Raw genomic sequence first — 22,178 nt, forward strand, 5'->3', positions numbered from 1 at the left:
TGCTAATATCAATGCTTTCTTCATTGAATCTCACAAAATCAAGCTCTGTTTTGTATTTCCTCTTGCCGGCAGCCATCTTGAAATGTTGGACTTGCCACGAAGGTCGGCCATCTTGGCGCGCGGATTGAACACTCCTGGCTGGACGTTCTTTCCACACCTTACCTGGAACTCATCTTTGAATTCAGCTGGCTTCTTTGGGCCAGTGTGTGCTCACTGCAGCTACCCAGGGGTTCATAGGACCGGGGGAGGCCGGAGCCTCCCTAATGGACGCCTCCCCGAGCGGGGGCGCCATGGATGTTAACAGCAAGTCCCAGAGAGGAAAACGTCTGCTGGAAAATGAGTCGGCTGATGCTGCCCCAGAGCGAGATGCTAAGAGGATGTCTTCCCCTTCAGAAGACCTTAGTCTTGTGGTACCCCGTTCCTCGTTTGTGGTAGTCCTAATCCAGTCAGAATCAGGTCAGTGCGTCTTTGCAAATCCTCGTACCTTAGGTGCAGCAATCGAGGCTTCCATATTGTGGCCACATTGCCTGCCTGAGACTATACGTACCCTGGGTAGGGGTGCAGCACTGAAGTTACATATCAGAAAGGAGGCTCTATCACACATCTGTGTATCCAACATTATTAAGTTGGGGGACTGGCCTGTCATAATATATATGTACATGCTATTATTTAGCGATGATAGTATTACAGAAGACCCCTGACTGTGATAAAAATGACCAGGATTCTGATAATAGCAGGATTGTTGTGATAATTAGTGCTGTAGTGGGAGGAGTAATCTTGGTGGGGAAGAAGGTAGCATTGTCTGCTGACTGTGTGTGACCACCTTTTACTGTCTGGACTCACAATACCAGCTTGGTTGTTCGCTATGGTGAACAAAACATGTAGATACTTACATGTAATGTCTGTATATAGTGAATAAAAGCAAAAACAGTATGGTGGGAGAAGGGTGGCAAATCAGGTGAGGTGAGGGAGGGAGCGAGTGGGAGCCAGCCACTGGCTGCCACTCCCACTGCTACTCAGCATACCAACTTAGTGGTTTGTTATGGTGAACACAAATGTAGATACTTATATATAATGTGTATATATGGTGTAATAACAGCAAAAGGAGTGTGGGGGAGAAGCCATTTTGATGAGGGAGGTGGCAACATCTGCATGATTTATCATGCTGGGTAGGGGTGGCCACTATGCTCTTTGGGCACTATACCAGCTTAGATGAATAGTTATGGTGAACACATCATGTAGATGCTTATATATAACGTCTGTGTGTAGTGAATAAAAGCAAGAACAGTATGGTGGGAGGAGGATGTGGGAGAGTGAGGAGTCATTGAGGGAGGGAGTGGCAGTGAGAGGCTGACTGGCAGATGTGGTGGCCACTACTCGCTGCTTTTTGATTTGCAATAACTTAGTGGGTTGTTATGGTGAACAAATCATGCAGATATGTATATATAACCTGTGTGTATATATTGTAATAACCGACAAAGTATTTGTTTATTGTTTTATGAACACAATAATTGAATCAATAATATGCTCACCATAATTTTGAGTACAGCGATGATTCACACATTTTATTATATAAATATATCACACTACACACTATTGAATAATATTACAGTAAAAAAATGAAGAAAATTCAATCAGAGACATTGAAATAATTAGGTAATTATCTCTGTGGCCACTCCTGCCTGACAGCTGGGGCTGAGCAGGGGAGCCTTGGACGCACGCTGAGTCAGCACCTCTTTTCTGGGGGGGAGCCCCGTCGGCTCCCCGGAGCTATCCCAGGCTGATATGCTAATGTCAGACTTTGGCATCAGTCATGTGTATGGAGTTCTTAGGCCTACCGGGGACCACGGCCAGAACCGGGCCCCCTCAGAGAGGCAAGGGGAGCAATGGCCTATAGAAGCCCCCGTGTATTTGGAAGCATTCTATGTCTGCCATCGACCGGAACAGGCACCCAGAAAGGTAAGCGCCCCAAAACAAACCCCTATTCTGGTTAAAATTGCTACCAAAAACCGAACTAGTGGATAGAACTCCCCAACCGAAAACAAGCAAACTAGTGTGACGTCACACACTGCCGCGCCGCTGTCTGCGCAGCTCCCCCCTCCCCGGGAGGGGGAAGGGGGAGCCCCAGACCCCCCGCGCCGGCTACCCACACCTCAGTTCTTGAGGCTGATGCTATAGGCGATGGTCGTGTGCTCTGGCTCCGGTGTCGCTACTGCACTGTGCTTTGCGTGTGGTGTTAGTTTTGTGGGTGCGAGAGCCAGGAGTTATCTTCAGTACTCGGGCTGCATGCGCCTAGGGCTGCCTTCCCTAGGTGCCCTGTAAGTACTGCCCTTGGGGCTTGGGGCCACCTTCCACAGGCTCCTCGGGGTCTGCCTCTGCTGGTCCGTTTTACCTTTCGGTTTTTCGGCCGCCTGTTGGGCTCTTGGGTGTTCTGTTCTCCCTTGTTACCGGCAGGTAAGAGGCAGTTTGCACTGGTGGGGCGCAGGGTGCTGCTCAGCTTGTATTTCCCGACATCGCGGCCGGCTCTGTTCCTTGGGGTTCGCTGTCCTCTTGCGGGGTTTTGTTTTTCTTTTTGTTTTTGCCTGGTGGGGGGTCCTGTCATTTTATTCAGTTTGTTTTTGCCCTTCCACTGTTCTCCTCGGTGGCGCCCCCTGCTAGGTCCCCGTGAGTGTACACGTCCCTGGGGTTCAGCTTTAGAAGTTTGCTTGGTAGTTTTGGGCGCCGGTTTGCAGCACCCTGCCTGGGACTACCTGAGCGCGAGTCCTCTTAAAGTAAACGCTCAGGACCCTGGGAATCCCCTAGGGGGCGCGTGGGTCCGATGGATGTGACCCCGGAGTCCCCACTCGCTGTGTGCGAGTTTGAGGGTTGCTTGGTCCCCTTGTCTCAGGGTGACCCTCATTGTTTTTGCCTCGACGACTGGCTGGTTTGGGCTCCCAGCCAGTCAGCTTGCTTGCTAGCCAGGGATTTGGTTCTTTCCCAGCTCGCCGAGTTCGGGTTCTTGGTGAACTGGAGGAAGTCCCATCTGGTTCCCTCTCAGGTTCGGACTTGGCTGGGTCTCGTGTGGGACTCTCGAACCGCCTCCTTGTCTCTCCCTCCGGAGTCTCTCCTGCGGCTGCGGTCCCGCCTTCGTCTGTTTCTGGAGGGCCCTCGGGTCACCCGGCAGTTGCTCGAGGGGCTGTGCGGGAGCCTGAACTTCGCGATGGTGGTCTTCCCGCCGGGTCGGGTTTGGCTTCGACGGCTGTTCTGGTTCCTTCGGGGTTCCCCCTTCTGCCTCTCTCGCGATCGCAGAGTTCGACCCCCGGGGGCCTTGCGTCGGTTGCTGCGTCACCGGCTTCCTCTTCGGGTTTTTCGGGGTTCAGTGCCTTGGCGCCTCCCCGAGCCCTCGCTCGATGTGTACACGGATGCGTCGTCTCTCGGCTGGGGTTTTGTGACCAGTGCTCACCAGGCCGGCCAGGGGCGTTGGGATCCGTCCTTCCGTCGAGCTCACAGTACGGTGCGGGAGTTCGCGGCAGTGTGGTTTGCTCTGGGGAGGATTCGGGTGGCCCGCGGATCGACGATTTGGCTCCATTCGGACTGCTCTCCGGTGGTTCATTGCCTGAACCGCGGGGGTTCGATGCGGTCCTTGTCTCTTTGGGGGACTCGTCTGCTGAGTTCACGGGGTTTGGCTCTCCTGGCGGTTCACGTACGGGGCGTGTCCAACGTCTTGGCCGACGCCCTGTCTCGCTTCATTCCCCTCTCCACGGAGTGGACGGTCGACGACAAGTCCTTCCGTTGGCTTTGCCAGACGTTCGGGCGCCCCGAAGTGGACCTCTTCGCGTCGGCGTGGTCGCGGCGTCTTCCCGTTTATGCGGCGCCCTTCCCCGATTGCGAGGCCGTCGGGGTCGATGCTTTTCGGCTAGACTGGTCGAGGTGGGGGTTCCTGTACCTCTTTCCCCCGGTTCGGCTGTTGCTCCAGGTCCTGACAACGCTTAGAGACTTACCGGGGGAGAGTTGTCCTTCTGGCCCCTTGGTGGCCGGCCCAGCCTTGGTTTCAGGCGCTGGTTGCTCGGTGTCCGAACCCGAGGGTTTTCCCGCGGCTCCGCCTCTTTCAGCAGATCGGGCCGGTACGTCACGTAGCTGGTTCGATCTTCTCCTCGAGTCTTCGCGTATGGTTTTTTTGACTCTAGTCTATCATCATCTCTATGGTGATCAGGTGGCCTCCTTGTTGGTGTCCCACCTGAGGGCTTCTCGGCGGCAGTATGAAGTTTCCTGGCGGTCCTTCCGTTTCTTTTTGCGTCTTCGTCGTGTTAGCTCCTTGTCTGTTCGGGTGGTCTTGTCCTTCCTCTCGTGGTTGTTTCAGGACCGTCATCTTATGCCTAACACTGTCGCTTTGTATCGTGCGGCGCTGGCGGAGGCGCTTCAGCTTGCTTTCGGTATCGATGTTACGTCTGCGCCGTTTCACAAGCTGTCTCGTGCATTGTTTCACCTCCGGCCTGCTCATGCGTCGCCTGAGCCGTCCTGGTCTTTGGACAGAGTACTCGCTTTCTTTTCATCTCCTCGTTTCGTTGTGGCCCCTTCGGTCCAGGATTGTTTTTCCAAGGCACTTTTCTTGTTGGCTTTGGCCTCTGGGGGTCGGGTAGGGGAGCTTCATGCTCTCCTCCGGCGCAGGGGTGTCTGCTCTTTTGGTCGTGGTGATAGTTTTGTTCGTTTGCAGCCGTCTCCTTCTTTTCTGGCGAAGAACGAGACTGCTGCGTTCCGGAGGGGTCCATGGGTGGTTGATGCTTGGTTGGTCAGGCCGGGGGTGCATCATGTTTTGTGTCCGGTTGCGGCGCTTCGCCGTTATTTGCGCGCCACAGCTTCTGTGTCCGGGGACGCGCTGTGGGTTGATCCGGTTTCCCTTCTTCCCTGTTCGCGGGTTCGGGTCTCTCAGGTCGTCCGCAGGGTTATTAGGTCCAGCCAGCCTGCGGTCTATCCCCGTGCCCATGACGTTCGTAAGTTCGCGGCTCTTGCTGCCGTCTTTGGGAATATGTCTTGGTCTGATATTCGGGCGCGGGGATTTTGGCGGTCGAACAGGGTCCTGGCTGCTCGTTACCTTGTGAATGTCCCTGGGCCTCGTCGGGCCTGTGTTGCTTTGGGTCGGCGGTTGCAGCCAGTTGTCTCGGCTTCGAGTTGAAGGGTGAGCGACGACCGCCTCCCGGGTAAGTCCCTCTTTTTCTGTCTGTGGGTAGTTAGCTCCGGGGAGCCGACGGGGCTCCCCCCCAGAAAACCAGCGTTGAATGTAATGAAACGCCATTTTCTGGGTGTGTCCCGGAGGCTCCCCGGCGTCCCTCCCTCCCTCCGGTCGGCGGTTTTTCGCGTTTTTGACATCCAGCCTCAAGAACTGAGGTGTGGGTAGCCGGCGCGGGGGGTCTGGGGCTCCCCCTTCCCCCTCCCGGGGAGGGGGGAGCTGCGCAGACAGCGGCGCGGCAGTGTGTGACGTCACACTAGTTTGCTTGTTTTCGGTTGGGGAGTTCTATCCACTAGTTCGGTTTTTGGTAGCAATTTTAACCAGAATAGGGGTTTGTTTTGGGGCGCTTACCTTTCTGGGTGCCTGTTCCGGTCGATGGCAGACATAGAATGCTTCCAAATACACGGGGGCTTCTATAGGCCATTGCTCCCCTTGCCTCTCTGAGGGGGCCCGGTTCTGGCCGTGGTCCCCGGTAGGCCTAAGAACTCCATACACATGACTGATGCCAAAGTCTGACATTAGCATATCAGCCTGGGATAGCTCCGGGGAGCCTCCGGGACACACCCATAAAATGGCGTTTCATTACATTCAACGCTGGTTTTTTGCAATACTTCCCCGTCCTATAGCGGGCAAAATATGCCACTTACGATTTTTTTTATTAATTTTTACGTGATCAGGGAACACAAATTAACAGGTTTAGAAGATTTTTTTTTTTGTTATGCGCCTGTGTGTGACAATGGCTAAATAGCCCTTAGCAACACAAGGGTTAATCAGTAAGCTAGCTTCAGGGAGCCTATGGGGCTCACCCAGAAACTAACATTTCATTATTCAATGCTGTTTTTCTGGGAGGAGTCCCTACGGCTCCCCGGAGCTTATTTGGCTGATATGCTAATGTTAGACTTGGGTATTAGTCATGTGTATGGAGTTCTTATGTGCCTACTGGGGACCACGAGCCAGAACCTGGCCCTCTCAAGAGAGGCAAGGGGAGCAATGACCTATAGAAACCCCCGTGTAATTGGAAGCATTCTATGTCTGCTATCGATCGGGTTAGGCACCCAGAAAGATAGGCGTTCCAAAACAAACCCCTATTCTGGTGAAAATTGCAACCAAAAGCCAAACGAGTGGATAGAACTCCCCAAACAAAAATGAGCAAACTAGTTTGACGTCATCTGTCGTCGCGCTGCTGTCTGCGCAGACCCCCTCTCCACGGGAGGGGTAAGGGGCAGCCCCAGACCTACCGCGCGGGCGATCCACACCCCAGTTCTTGAGGCTGATGCTATCGGCTCGGTTGTGTGCTCTGGCTCCAGTATTTTTGCTGTGCTGTGCCTTGTGTGTGGCTGCTGTACTCCAGGGGTGCGAGAGCCAGGAGTTAGTTATTCCTCAGTACTCGGGCTGCATGGGCCTAAGGTTCCCTTCCCTAGGTGCCTTGTAAGTACTGCCCATGGAGCTTGGGGTTACCTTCCACAAGTTCCACGAGGTCTGCCTCTGTGTTTTACTGCTCGGTTTCTTGGCCGCTCTTTGGGTACTTGGGGGTTTTGTCTCCCCTAGTTAACCTTAGGGTAAGAGGCAGTTTTTGCACTGGTAGGGGCGCAGGGTGCTGTGCAGCTACTTGTGATCTATCACAGTGGCTGGCTCTGTTCCTTGGGGTACATTGTCCTCTTACGGGGTTTTGCTTTTCTTTTTGTTTTTGCCTTGGTGGGGGTTCTGCCCTACTTGCCACTGGTGTTTGGCCTCACCCTGATACTTGGTGGTGCCCCCTGCTTGGTCCCCGTGAGTGTACACGTCCCTGGGGTTCAGCTTTAGACAGTTTGTTTGGTAGTTTTGGGCGTCAGTTTGCAGTACCCTGCCTGGGTTTACCTGAGCGCGAGTCCTCTTCAAGTAAACGCTCAGGACCCTGGGAATCCCCTAGGGGATGCGTGGGTCCGATGAATGTGACCCCGGGGTCCCCCCTCGCTTCATGCGAGTTTGAGGGTTGTTTGGTCCCCTTGTCTCAGGGCGACCCTCACTGTTTTTGCCTCCGTCACGCAGCCTGTTGGGTCTTTCAACCCTGAGTCCTGTGAGTATTGTTGCTTGCTGGTGACTCAATTTACCCATTCTGTGGATGATCATCTTCGGGTACAGGCTGCACAGGCGTTGCATTCTAGGTTTCGGTTGTTGCAACGCGCTAGGTTGGTTGTTCACCTGGATGCCCCGCGGCTGCCCCGTTTTGCTTATAGGGACCTGGACTTGGGGGTGGGGGTCGCTTCGACCCTGGTTCAGTCCGCACGTCCTGGTCCTTCCCCTCCTGTTGTTCGTTCTGGTCCCCCACCCCAGCTTCCAGCCCCGAAATGTGTGAGGGTTTTCGGAGTCGGGGCAGGGGTTAGTTGGTCTTGAGGCTCGGGCAGCCGCAGGGAATGCCCTTTTCCGGTCTACGGCTGCGCCGGTCTTGTTTAGTGGGGTCGGTGCTTGGGGGGAGGACTTGGCCCCAGGGTCCTGCGGAAGAGGACTCTGGGGCTGGGGAGGGGCTTACTTAGGGGCCTTGGGCCCCGCTGGACCTCACCTGGATTTTCAACCTTCTAAGCGGGGCTTACTGTTACAAGGAGTGGGGTTTTCTTTTCCTCCCTCTGCGTACGAGTTGGATTTGGTGTTTGCCCCTTCCCTGGTTCTCTTCCGTGTTCCCTCGGGTGTTTCGGTTCCGTCTTTCTGGAGGTTTTTGACTTATCGCATCCAACCTGCTGCTGTGTGGGCGGCCCTTGCAGCAAACCTCCTGCGTAACTCGGATTATGCCTCGGCAGTGGATCCCTCGGCTTTCAAGTTTGGGACTTCGTTCCCTTTCTGGCTCTGTTACGAGGTTCCGGAGTCAGTCCTGGCTGGCAGACTGTGCCCTTTCCCGACTGCGAGGCCGTCGGGGTCGACGCCTTTCGGCAGGACTGGCCGAGGTGGGGGTTCCTGTACCTCTTTACCCCGCTTCAGCTGTTGCTTCAGGTTCTGACTCGCTTAGAGTCTTACCAGGGGAGAGTTGTCCTCTTGGCCCCTTGGTGGCCAGGCCCAGCCGTGGTTTCAGGCGCTGCTTGCTCGGTGTCCGAACCCGGAGGTTTTTCCACGGGTCCGCCTCTTCCAGCAGATCGGACCAGTACGTCACGTGGCTAGGTTCGATCTTCTCCTCGAGTCTTCGCGTATGGTATTTTTGACTCGAGTTTATCATCATCTCTATGGTGATCAGGTGACTTCCTTATTAGTGGATTCTTATTAGTATTCCTTATTATTTCCTTTTCCTATTAGGTGGATCCTTATTAGTATTCCTTATTATTTCCTTTCCTTCCTTATTATCCTTCCTCCTTCCTTCCTTCATACTGCCGCCGAGACGAAGCACCTGCGTGCCTTCGTCTCGGCGGCAGTATGAAGTTTCCCGGCGGTCCTTCAGGCTCTTCTTATGTCTTCGTTGTTGTACTTCGCTTTCTGTTAGAGTGGTGGTTGTTCTTTCTCTCTTGGTTGTTTCAAGACCGTTTTCTTATGCCTAACTCTGTCACCTTCGTATCGTGCTGCGCTGGAGGAGCCGCTTCAGCTTGTTTTCGGTATTGATATCACGTCAGCGCCGTTTTGCAAGCTATCTTGGGCGTTGTTTCACCTCCGGCCTGCTCTTACGCTGCCTGAGCTGTCCTGGTCATTGGTCAGAGTGCTCTCTTTTCTTTCTTCTCCTCGTTTTGTTGTGGCCCCCTTCGTTTCCGGATTGTTTTTCGAAGGCTTCCTTTTCCTGTTGGCATTGGCCTCTGGGGGTCTGGTGGGTGAGCTTCATGCTCTCCTCCGGCGCAGAGGTTTCTGCTCCTTTGGTCGGGGTGATCGGTTTGTTCGTCTGCAGTCTTCTCTTCTTTTCTGGCGAAGAATGAGACTGCTGCGTTTCGGAGAGGTCCCTGGGTTGTTGATGCTTGGTTGGTTCGGCCGGGGGTGCATCATGTTTTGTGTCCGGTTGCGGCACTCCACCGTTATTTGTGCGCCACGACTTCTGTGTCCGTGGATGTGCTTTGGGTTGATCTGGTTTCCCTTCTTCCCTGTTCAAGGGTGCATGTCTCCTAGGTTGTCCGCAGGGTTATTAAGGCTAGCCAGCCTGCGGTCTCTCCCATGCCCATGACGTCTGCAAGTTCGCAGCTCTTGCCGCCGTCTTTGGCAATACAGTATGTCCTGGGCTGATATTTGGGCGTGGGGATTTTGGCGGTCGAACAGGGTCCTGGCTGCTCGTTACCTTGTGAACGTTCCTAGGCCTGATCGGGCCTGTGTCGCTTTGGGTCGGCGGATGCAGCCAGTTGTCTCGACTTCGGAATTGAGGAGTTAGCAGCAACCACCTCCCGGGTAAGTCCCTTATTCTTTTCCTCAATGGGTAGTTAGCTCCGTGGAGTCGTAGGGACTTCCCCCAGAAAACCAGCGTTGAATGTAATGAAATGCCATTTTCTGGGTGAGTCCCAGGAGGCTCCCTGGCATCCCTCCCTCCCTCCCTCCGGTCGGCATTTTTTTTGCATGTTTTTGACATCCAGCCTCAGAACTGGGGGTCGGATCGCCAGCGCGATAGGTCTGGGGCTGTCCCTTACCCCTCTCGGGGAGGGGGGGTCTGCACAGACAGCGGAGCGACGACGGATGACGTCATACTAGTTTGCTCGTTTTTGTTTGGGGAGTTCTATCCACTCATTCGGCTTTTGGTTGCAATTTTCACCAGAATAGGGGGTTTGTTTTGGGACGCCTACCTTTCTGGGTGCCTAACCCGGTCGATGGCAGACATAGAATGCTTCCAATTACCCAGGGCTTTCTATAGGCCATTGCTCCCCTTGCCTCTCCAGAGGGGGCCAGGTTCTGGCTCGTGGTCCCCGGTAAGCCCATGAGAACTCCATACACATGACTGATGCCAAAGTCTGACATTAGCATATCAGCCTAATAAGCTCCGGGGAGCCTCCGGGACTCGCCCAGAAAATGGTGTTTCATTACATTCAATGCTGGTTTTTTACTCATTTATTTTAACATAAATTTGTCTTTAACTTTACTGTTAATAGATATAATCATCAAATATAAAAATTTAGTTCATACCTGTAGTTAATTAATTTTATGCCAAAAAATTTCAGATTCCATGGATCAAATTTGGTTCTTAAATACAACAAGTTAGAGAATCAGTTGGAGAATTTGGCAGTAGATGACCCACTGTGTCCTTACTATGCACTGAGGGATGTGATGGGTAATGCTATTGACGTGTGTGTCTGCGATGTGGATGGGGATGGACGAGAAGAAATTTATATCGTTAACACGAATGAAAACTATAATGATAAACTCTTTAAGTTTAGAAATGGTGAGTTTTCTGTTTATACTGTACAGAATTTGTTTTTGTGGTAGATTCCTCTTACCTTCTGCATGCTTGTTGTTACATTCTTAAAAATCCAACCAATTTATCTAATGTCTTTCTGAGGGGAGCCCTGTTAGCTCCCTGAAGCTAATGGACTGATATCCGCTATATTAGTCTAGGGCATCATTTACTGGAGTTCTTGCCTACTGGAAGTCATGGGCCAGAACCTGGTTCCCTCAGAAAGGTGCGGGGAGCAATGGTGTATGAACACTCCACTGTTTGAGAGTACAGTACTGTACAGTCTCGATTTGGTGCACTATAGTATCCACTTGATTTAACGGCCTATATGGGGCTGTACCCAGGCCGTTAAATTCGGGGCTCCGGTATTTCCGAAGTTGTTGAAGTGTCGGTAATATTTCAAGTAATATTCAGGTAAGATATATTTTATATAACTAAAATGAAATAAAGTTCATTGTGTAATTGCATTCCAAGTTCCTGTGTTAGTGCCCATTCTGTCACAGGTTACAATTAATAATCCCTTCATACGACAAGTTGGATCACACAAGTGGACAAGTGGACCACACAACAAGTGAACCATTTGAATCAAACACCTCCCTCCTTCCCTCCCTCACTCCCTCACTCACTCACAACCACTCTTCCCTCACCACCACCACCTTCCCTCACTGCTTCTATCCCTCCCTGCCTCTCCCCCCCTCAATGCCTCCCTCCATCACTGCCTCCCATCCCTCTCTAAATGCCTTCCATCCCTCCCTCAATGTCTTCCATCCCTCCCTCACTACCTTCCTCATAATATGAGAACAGCAGGCTATGGAGGAGGGAGCTACTAACGGGGTTGAGGCTAGGCATAGAGGTGGACATGTCTGTCACCGCCTGCTCGAAGATGCTAACTGTACATAAATCATAAATAAAACTATATTTGTTTAATTAATAAATAAGAAACCATAAAACATGTTAATGATTAATTATGTATAGCAATATACAAAAATTAACATATTTTGGCATTAATATTTTACAGCTAAGATTAAAAATTTTAATACAGTATGGGTGAGAGGTTTGGGAACCATCGCCTGGTCAGCAATCCTTACCTCTCCCTCCATCACCACCACGACTCTCCCTCCCTCACCACCAACACCCTCCCTCCCTCCCTCACCACCAACACACTCCCTCCCTCGCCACCAACACTCTCCCTCTCTCACCACCAACACTTTCCCTCCCTCACCACCAACACTCTCCCTCCCTCACCACCAACACCCTCCCTCACCACCAACACTCTCCCTCCCTCACCACCACCAATGCTCTCCCTCCCTCACCACCACCAATGCTCTCCCTCCCTCACCACCACCACCAACACTCTCCCTCCCACACCACCACCACCACCAACACACTCCCTTCCTCACCCCCTCAATACCTCCCTCCATCAATCACTGCCTCCCATCCCTCCCTCAATGCCTTGGAGGTCGGTGGCCTGTTACCATGCGAGGGCCGGCTTATACCAAAACAGACTCAATACCAACCTGCGGTTATATTGACCACCAGACCGGTATATGAGGCTCCAGATACTGGTCTCCAAAACCGGTCGGTATAACCAGCAGATCGGTAAATAAGAGACCGTTAAATCGAGTGGATACTTATGGGACCAACCTCAGTTTGTTGCCGGGTGTAGTCATTACAACAGGTAATGCCTTCAGGAGGTTTTGTGTCAGTGTCTTTTTTTTTGTCTTCAATAAAAATTTATTATCATATATACTGTACCGATATATTACTATTCTACTAAAAAATACTGTTATAGTTTTATTTACCGTATTGTTGGAGGATGTCCATCTTGAATTCTCATGGAGTTGTAAATACTGTACAGTAAATGCGTACAGTACTGTATTACAGAGTACTGTATGTAGTTTTGCTGTATGTTGAGTACTACAATACAGTTTATGAAAACTATTGGATATTGAATTTAATGCAGCTTTAATTATAACATTTTAGCACTATGTACTTAAATTTTACAGTTGTTCTAACTGTACACTTCACACATGATGTTCTAACTGTACACTTCACACATGATGTTCTAACTGTACACTTCACACATGATGTTCTAACTGTACACTTCACACATGATGTTCTAACTGTACACTTCACACATGATGTTCTAAATGTTTGCATCAGCTTTGCTCTTGCTGCTGCTGTGTTGGTTTCAGCTGCTTAATGATTCTCTGGCAATTTTACTGTTCTTAATATTATGCCTATTCTTAAATCTTTCCTACAATTCTTCACTAGGTTGAAAATTTGAAAGCTCATCTTTGAACATCAGTCACATCATCATGGATGGATTGGTGGCTGACTGGCGGGCAGGCTTTGGCTATTTGGGCAGGTGGTGTGGGTGGATTTGGACGGGTGGTGTGGGTGGGCTTGGGCAGGTGGATGGGCGGTTATTTGGGCGGCCCTTGTGGATGGGTTTGGGGAGGTGGACGGGCGGCTATTTGGGCAGGCGGACGGGTGGCTATTTGGGCAGGCGGACGGGTGGTTATTTGGGCAGGCGAATGTGCGGCTATTTGGGCTTGGCGGTTTGGGTAGGCTGATGGGTGGCAATTTGGGCAGGTGGATGGGTGGTTATTCAGGCGGGCAGTGTGGGTGAGTTTGGGTCAGCAGATAGGCGGCTATACGGGTGGGCGTGTGGGTTGATTGGGTTTGTGCAGGCAGATGGGCGGCTATCTGGGCAGGCGGGCTGGGTGGGTTTGGGCAGGCAGATGAGCGGCTATTTGGGTGGTTGGGAAGGCAGATAGGCGGCTACTCGGGTGGGTTTCTGAAGATAGCCCTTCGGCTTCCCCAGAGCAATCCAGGCTGATATGTAATATATTAGACTTTGGCATCAGTGTGAATGGAATTCATGGGCCTACCAGGGACAACGAGCCAGAACCTGGCACCCTCAGAAAGGCACGAGGAGCAATGGCCTATAGAATAGCACATGTGATTTGGAGCATTCTATGTCTGCCATCGACTGGGTCAGGCACCCAGAAAGGTAAGCATCCCAAAACAAACCCCTATTCTGGTTGAAACTACTACTGAAAGTCAAACAAGTGGACAGAATTCCCTAAAGAAAAACAAGCAAACGAGCATGACGTCACCAACTGCCGTGTCGCTGTCTGCGCAGCTCCCCCTACTCCAATGGAGGGGAAAGGGGGAGCCCCAGACCCCTTGCGCCGGCTACCTACACCCCAGTTCTTCAGCTGATGTGACTGGTATTGTTAGCTGTGCTCTGGCTCCTGATTATGTCCTCTGCTCTGTGCCTTGTGGTTCGGGCGAGTCTTCTCTGGTGGTGCGTGAGCCAGGAGTAATTTCCCAAGTACTCGGAATGCATGTGCCTAGGGTCACTTTATCTAGGTGCCCTGTAAGTACTGCCCATGGAGCTTAGGGTTATCTTCCACAAGTCGCCTTGGGGTCTACCTGTTGGTCTTTTGCTGCTCTGTAATTGACTGCCCTGAGTGTGCTGGGGGGTTGTTCCTCCTACCTTGTTTACCTTAAGGTAAGGGGTAGTTTGAGCACTGATGGAGTGCAGGGTACTGCACAGCTAGTTATTACCTATAATGGCGGCTGGCTCTTTTCTGCCTAGGTACGTTGTCCTCTTGCTGGGTTTTTCTTTTGTTTTATTTTTCCTGTCTGGTGGGGGGGGGGTCTGCCTTTGGTTTGTTGGCCCCCTATCTATGTCTGAGGTTTCTATCTCTGTGTTCTGAGTGGTATCTCCTGCTTGGCCTTCATGAGTGGATATGTCCCTGGGGTTCAGTTTTTAGAAGTTTGATTGGTAGACTTGGGCACCGGTTCATAGTATCCTGCCTGGGCTTATCCTTAGCGATAACAGTCTAAGGATCCTGGGAAACCCCGGGGGTGGAGGGGGCGCAAGGGGTCGGAATGGATGCAACCCCTGGGTTCCCTCTCGCTTTGTACAAGTTTGAGGGTTACTCTCTCTCCTTGTCTCAGGGTGACTCAAATTTTTTTGCCTCCGTCATGCTGCCTGTTGGGTCGGTGACACCTTCGACCCAGAGTCCTGCGAGAATTGTTGTTTGTTTATGACTCACTTCGCCCAGTCCACTGATGAATTTATCCGGGCGCAGGCAGCTCAGGCGTTGCATGCTAGCTTTAAGTTGCTGCGACGTGCTAGGTTGATAGCTACCCCGGAAGCCCCGAGGTTGCCCCGCTTTACTTACTGGGACCCGGACTTGGGGGGGGGGGGTGTTGATCGGTTCGCCCTTGGTTCAGTCCACGCCCTCTCGTTCTTTCACTGCTGTGGTTCATTCTGGTTCCATCTCTCTGCTTCCGGCTCCGAAGCATCTGAGGGCTTCGGGGTCGGGGCGGGGTTTAGAGGATTCTGAGACTTGGGCAGTTTCAGGGGTTGCCCCATTCGGGGGGAGCGATGGAGGCATTCGCGTTGGTTTCTCCAGCCGTTGCGTATGGGTCTGACCAGTGGGCCCCCCTTAGTGTATTTTATGGCTGCCCTGTTTTTTTCTTTCGAGACAGGGGCTTTGTAGGACAATTTGTCCCCCGGGTCCTGCTGTGGGGGTTCCCGGGGTTGGGGAAGGGTCGACTTGGAAACCTTGGGCCCCATTGGACCCCTCCTGGGTTTTCCTACCCTCTGAGTGGGGCTTACTGTTACATGGAGTGGGGGGGTTTCATCCCCCCCCTCCTCTACGTACGTGTTGGTTTGGGTGTCGGCCCCTCCCCGGGTTGGGTTTTGTGTGGAGTATATACATATAATGTCAAAAACCGTGGTGAGCTTCACCCGCCGACGTGATGGAAGCAGGTGATGAGAGCAATGAGGAGCGCCGGGCCTTCCATTAGAAAGCGTGGTAATACTGAAAAGTGTATCCCCTTTACAACTTTGTCATCTCAATTCTCACCCTAGGTTTTCCAATTTGATATCAATGTGTTTCGCAATAGAATTCTCTACACGATTAAATGCATATGAAGTCCGAAAGCCCGGCGTACCACCCGCACAAAACAGAGAAACTGACAGAACACCCGGGAGCCCTTTAGCCCAGGAGCGCTAAAGAGCAATGAAATGTATACACTTTTTTCACTTTGGTCTTTCATTTTTTAATCATTGTGTTCGCAATAGAATTCCCTACAGGAGTATATGCATATATAAAGTCCAAAAGTCCGGCGTACCACCCGCAGCAAACAGAGAAAGTGACAGTGCGTTACCTCCATGAGTGCTCATCAAGGGCAATAAAATGGTTTTTTTCTTTTTAACTTTGTTGCCTCAATTCTCATCCTAGGTCTTTCATTTTGGTATCAATGTATTTGCAATGAAATTTCCATAATGTCCAAAACCATGGCATGCCTCTCCCGCATCCAAGCTGAAAGCGGGCCAAATTTATTTATATTTTTGACGTCATACTTCGTCATCAGTGGAAATAAGGTACTAAAATTTTAACTCCATACTTCGTCATCGGTGGGCGAAAGTGTTAATTAAGTACTATATCTAATTATATTATAATCACATCTCCCCATGATCGGTTTCGACAATACAAATAATCAATGAATAAACATTGTAGGTTACCCTCCCCGAAAAATGGGAGGGCCAGCTCGGACCTCATGCATCCTGGGTGTGGCCCGAGGGAGATTGTTTTGTTTATGGACGGTGTAAACACACGTTGGTGTTCCGTGCCCTGTATCACGGGTAATACGCCTCACTAACTAATCTTGTATCTCTAGTCATAGCTCCCCCTAGATACTGGGGGAGTTCTGGACTTTACATATCAGGAAAATTCCTAGTACAGTGGAACCTCGGGTGACGAGTGGCCCCATCTTCGAGCATTTCAGGTAACAAGAGATCTCGCAGAAAATTTGTCTCGATTGACGAGCTTCTGCTCGGTTAATGAGAAAACTATTTTGCGCTTACTACCATTCCCACTGGTTCTTGCAAATTTTTGGACGTCTCCGATGATCTAAATCAATGAAATTTTGTTTAAAAAATGTTAATGATATTGAGCTGTAAAGGGGTGACTGCTGTAATGTAACAGCTGTAAAGTGACTGCTGTAAAGCATTGATTCTTTTTTTTTTTTTTTTTTAGAAAAAAAAATTGAAAAAATTTGGAAAAAGAAAAAATGTCAAAGTTTCATTCAGTGTATGTCAGGTGGGCTGCTCCATATTAAAATTAAAAATAAATAAAATAAAAAATTGAAAAAAAATGAAAAAATCTGAAAAAAGAAATAATGTCAAAAAGGTTTATTCAGTGTATGTAGGTAGGCTGCTCCATTTTCAATAAAAAAAAAATGAAAAAATTGAAAAAAGGAAAAATGTCAAAAACGGTTTGTTCAGTATATGTCAGGTAGGCTGCTCTATTTTCTATAAAAAAATAGAAAACAATTTAATATATTGAAGTTTCTCTGGGGTGTAATGGATTAATTTTATTTATATTAATTTAAATGGGAAAATTCGTTTCACATGACGAGCGTTTCACATGACGAGCTCAGGTGCCAGAATGGATTTAATTTGTAAACCGAGGCTCTCCTGTACTTTTTTCTAAATACTGTACAGTATGGGTGTTGTGGCTCGTGGTGACGCTGCCTACACCTCGCCTAATATTCTCCTGCTGCACACGCAACTCGGGACATAATCCATTAGCAATGCTCCAGGGAATATTACACGGCTAAGCTGTGCCATAATGCTATAGTGCCTATGCTCTACAAGAGAGATTATACAGCTGGGCAACACTGTCGGCCAGGCACTGGTTCTTGGTTTTTGGATGCATGTTGGGTATTGTTTGTGGTATGTATTGTTAATCACTGTGGAGCACAGCCCCGAATGTCATCAAGTTTTGATTTACTCTTTCAGCGACTGAATCTTTTCAGTGATATCTGGACACTTATTTATTGAATGTCATTCAATGCCTGACTGAACCCTTTTATATACATTGGAACCTTTCTGTATTTGTAATTGATCATATATATTATGTTCCCATTTGCTAACTAAGTCATATTAGTTCCTCATATTGAATATTCCCTCTTGTTCTTAGATACCAGTATTTGGACTTTGTTTAATCCATAAACTGCTCAGCTTTAGGGGGCAGGGAAGCGAAAAATATTAAATTATGTAAAAATTACTTAAAAATGTTAAACAAATCTCCAACTTATTGGCTTCAATTTCATGAAACTTTCATCAAAATATTTTCAGAAATTGATTTTAGACAAATATTTAAAAAAAGCAAGTTTTGTTGATAAGGAGAACAGCTTCTATTAACTGCAACTGATGGATAATGCAATTATAAAGAGATGCAAGCACCTGTCCGACACAGAAGAAGAATAGTAGTAAGAAGTGTCTGCAAAGTGGATATGTAGCTGGTGCCTTTATAGCATTGGTGAGTAATACATAATAACACAAATAATAATGAGTAAGTATGTTATTATGCTCTATTTTATTATATATCATAATAAAAACATTGCCCATTGTTATTATCAGTTACTTTCAACAATGTCCAAAAAATATTTTTTTAAAGGATTTTTTTTTTTTAGGTTTTAATTTTTTCCTCCTTGTTTATTATTTGAATTTGTTGTAACCTTTGCATCCTGGAGCATGCATACCCATCCCTAAATATGTGAAGACAGGATTAAATTGGTCAACAAATAAATCAGTCAGATCTTGGGACTTTGAATTTTTTTTGGCTGAATTTTTCACAGATTTCAAACATAATTTTCCTTGTTTCTTTAGGTTGTTTTGATGATTAGGGATGAAATTAGGGCTTTTCTGGGGGGAGCCCCCTACGGCTCCCCAGAGCTATCTAGGTCGATATGGATATCCCTAACTTTGGCATCAGTCAATGTGCGTAGAGTTCTAGGCCTACCAGGGACCACGAGTCCCAGTAGGCCTAGAACTCCACGCACATCGACTGACATCGACACCTGGCCCCCTCAGAGAGGCACGGGGACCAGTAGCCCATAGAATGCACATGTGATTTTGGAGCATTCTATATCTGCCATCGGGACAGGCACCCAGAAAGGTAAGCGCCTCAAAACAAACCCCTATTCTGGTTAAAATGACAAAAATAGACAAACAAGTGGACGGAACTCCCCAGTTGAAAACGAGCAAACGAGCATGACGTCACACGAGCTGTGCCACATGTCTGCACAGCAGCCCCAGACCCCCGTGCTGGCAATCCACACCCCAGTTCTGAGGCTGGATGTCAAAAATGTGTGAAAAAAATGCCAACTGAAGGGAGTGAGGGTTGCCGGGGAGCCTCCGGGTCTCACCCCCAGAAAATGGCATTTTTCATATCAAAAATGCACCGCCGACCCAAAGTGACACAGGCCCGACTAGGCCCAGGAACATTAACGAGGTAGCGTGTAGCAGGGCCCTGTTATATGGGCAAAAACCCGGTGACCAAATATCAGCTCAGGACATTACCGAAGACGACAGCAAGCATAGCAAACTTACGAATGTCATGGGCACAGGGATAGATCGCAGGCTGGCTAGACTGAATAACATTGTGGATGACCTGAGAGACCTGACCCTGAGAACAGGGAAGAAGGGAAACCGGATCAACCCAAATCGCGTCTCCATCTACAGAGGCCATTGTGCGCAAATTATGGTGGAGAGCTGCAACCGAACTCAACACATGATGCACCCTTGGCCTGGCCAACCAAGCATCAACAACCCAAGGACCCCTCCAGAAAGCAGCAGTCTCATTCTTCACCAGAAAAGGAGGAGACGGCTGCAAATGAACAAACCTATCACCACGACCAAAAGAGCTGGAAACCCTGCGCCAGAGGAGAATATGAAGCTCCCCATCCCGACCCCCAGAGGCCAATGCCAACAAAAAAAAAGAGCCTTGGAAAAACAATCCTGAACCGAAGGGGCCACAACAAACAAGGGAGAAGAGAGGAAAGAGAGCATTCTGTCCAAAGACCAGGACGGCTCGGGTGTCGCATGAGAAGGCCGCAGGTGAAACAATGCCCATGACAGCTTCCGAAATGATGCAGACTGTAATATCAATTCTGAAAGCAAGCTGCAGCAGCTCTGCCAACTCCGCACGATACGAAGCAACAGTATTCGGCATAAGATGGTCCTGAAACAGCCACGAGAGAAAGGACACAACAACTTTAACAGAAAGAGAAGTATACCGATGAAGAGACAAAGAACCGGAAGGACCGCCAGGAAACTTCATACTACTGCCGAGATGAAGCCTGCAGGTGGGACACTATCAAAGAAGCCACCTGATCACCAGACAGATGGTGATAGACTCGAGTCATAGAGACCAAACGCGAAGATTTGAGGAGAAGAGCAAACCAGTCTTGCAACGAACCAGATGTTCTGTTGAAAGAGGTGGAGCCCTGGAAAAACCTCCTTGCTGCTCTGAGCAAGCACCTGAAACCAAGACTGGGCCGGCCACCATGGGGCCAAGAGGACAACGCTTCCCTGTAAGTCTCCAAGCGAGCTAGAACTTGGAGCAACAGCTGAACCGGGGGGTAAGAGGTATAGGAACCCCCACCTCAACCAGCCCTGCCGGAAGGCATCGTTCCCGATGGCCTTGCGGTCAGGAAAGGGCTCCACATATATCGGAAGATTTCCTCGACCATGCCGACACAAAAAAATCCACCTCCGGGCACCCGAATGTCTGGCAAGTACCAGGATGTTGGACCCCCCCCCCAGGACGAGAACCGCCTGGACAGCCAAACCCAGAGAACTCAACAGATGAGTCACCCGAAGCAACCAGCCCCAAAGAGCCAAGGACCACATCGAACCTCCTCAGTTCAGGCAATGAACCACTGGGAAGGGAAGCAGTCTGAATGGAGCCGGATCATTGATTCGCATGCGACCCGAACCTTCTGAAGCGCAAATCACACCTCCGTGAACTCCCTCACCGTGATGTGGGCCCGGCGGAAGGACGGACCCCACTGCCCCTGGCCGGCCTGGTGAGCACTGGTCACAAAGTCCCTGCCGAGAGACGAAGCGTCCTGTGAACACATCGAGCGAGGGCTCGGGTAGGCGCCATGGCACTGAACTCCCGAAAAACCTGAAGAGGAAATCAGCGATGCAGCAGCCGACACAAGGCCCCTGGGGGTCAAACTTATGCTTACTGGCTGAGTTTTTCTTTGTTTAACCACTGTAATGTGCACCTGGTTTCGGCAAAATCTTCTTAGTGCAATTGTCAAGGACATATTTTTGTTGTTTTTATAAATATTCGGGTAAAGTTAAAGTCAAAATGTTTCCAAACTCGACTATTTCCATTTCAAAAGACACAGAGTAAAGAAAACATTTAAAAACATTAAAATATAGCCTAATTAAAAAAAAAAAGCACTACTCTCAGAGCGCCTAAAGGCGCTTTGTGCAGTGCAGTGGTTAAAGTGGATCTTTGATAACGAAGCTCCCATCGCTTCATAGACAGCCAGCTCCTGATGTTGGCTGTCAGTAGACAAAGTGCATCTCAGATGCCTGGTGCATCTCCCTAAGGCTTGGCACTAATGAGGACCTCACCAGAAAAGACCACTGTATAAGTACAGTAATATAATTTTAAATAAAGAATTATACCATAAATCATGTGCCTATTATATAAGATTGAATCTCTTTTAACAAATACAGTACTGTGTAATGACAATTCATTTTATTTAATTCCCTCAGGTCGCTATGAAGATATTTTTTCTGATGAGGTAAATCAAGATATTGCCAGGCAATTAACTGGACTTGCAGTTACCTGCATTGACCGCAATGGCACTGGAAAGTAAGTTTTTTTTGTAGTTTTTAAATGCAAATATATATAAGGACATCTTAATCAATTCAAATTGATTAAGATTAATTTCTTTCATTTTTTTTCTAAGATTGTTAAAATGTGTTTCCTGATCATGGGAAAAATAATAAAAAATCATACCTGACGTATTTTGGCTGCAATAGGGGTGAGGAAGTCTGGCAACACTGAGGCACTGACAGAGTAAGCGACCTGTGCTGATCTCGTCTGCCCGTGCCGTCATGCGGGAGTTGCCACAAAGTTGTTATTACTTAATTATTTCAATGTCTCCGATTGAGTTTTTCTCTATTTTTTTGCAGTAATATTATTCAGTAGTGCTATAGTATGATATATTTATATAATAAAATGTGTGAACCATTGCTATGCAGTGGTACCTTGGTTTACAAATGCCCCTCCTTACGAACTTTTCGGGTTACGAACCCGATTTCTTCGGAAAATTTGAATCGGGTTACAAACTTTACCTCGGGATACGAGTTTGTTGATACGCTTATGGTTGACCAAGCGCTTGGTGGAATGGTGATTGCACCTCAGTTTCCCAGTGCCTCCCGCCTAGTGACTATCCCGCCTGAATTCTTTGCAAGGATTTGCAGTTTCTTTTTGGATTTTTGGCTATTTGAACATAAAAGTTATTATATATCTTGCCATGGGTCCCAAGAAAGCCAGTGGTAAGGTTCAAGGCAAGAAAACCCATGTGAGAATGACCATAGAGGAAAAACAAGAGATCATTCGTAAACTTGAAAATGGTACACGTGTTGTTGAATTAGCTAGGCAGCATAACACATCTTCAGGGGAGGAGGAGGAGGAAGCAGTAGAGGATGTCCCTTCCTCATTAATTGAGAAAATGTGTGCAGTATGGGAAGAACTGCAAAGTTTTGCTGAAAAGAATCACCTAGATAAAGCTTTAGCAGGCCATTGCATT

At 49.1% G+C, this 22,178-nt stretch overlaps 1 protein-coding gene across 5 annotated transcripts in view; it reads left to right on the plus strand.

Annotated features, from left to right (window-relative positions):
* Nucleotides 1-22,178, plus strand: part of LOC123757091 (cartilage acidic protein 1) — a 293,121-nt gene that overhangs the window by 119,215 nt on the left and 151,728 nt on the right. For all 5 annotated transcript variants that reach the window (XM_069323801.1, XM_069323802.1, XM_069323799.1 and 2 more), the window contains exons 4-5: nucleotides 10,294-10,514; nucleotides 21,136-21,235. In XM_069323801.1, coding sequence (XP_069179902.1) covers nucleotides 10,294-10,514; nucleotides 21,136-21,235 — 321 coding nt within the window. The remainder of the gene's footprint in view (nucleotides 1-10,293; nucleotides 10,515-21,135; nucleotides 21,236-22,178) is intronic.

This window comes from Procambarus clarkii, chromosome 13, assembly GCF_040958095.1.
Source record: "Procambarus clarkii isolate CNS0578487 chromosome 13, FALCON_Pclarkii_2.0, whole genome shotgun sequence".
NCBI classification, from domain to species: Eukaryota; Metazoa; Arthropoda; class Malacostraca; order Decapoda; family Cambaridae; genus Procambarus; species Procambarus clarkii.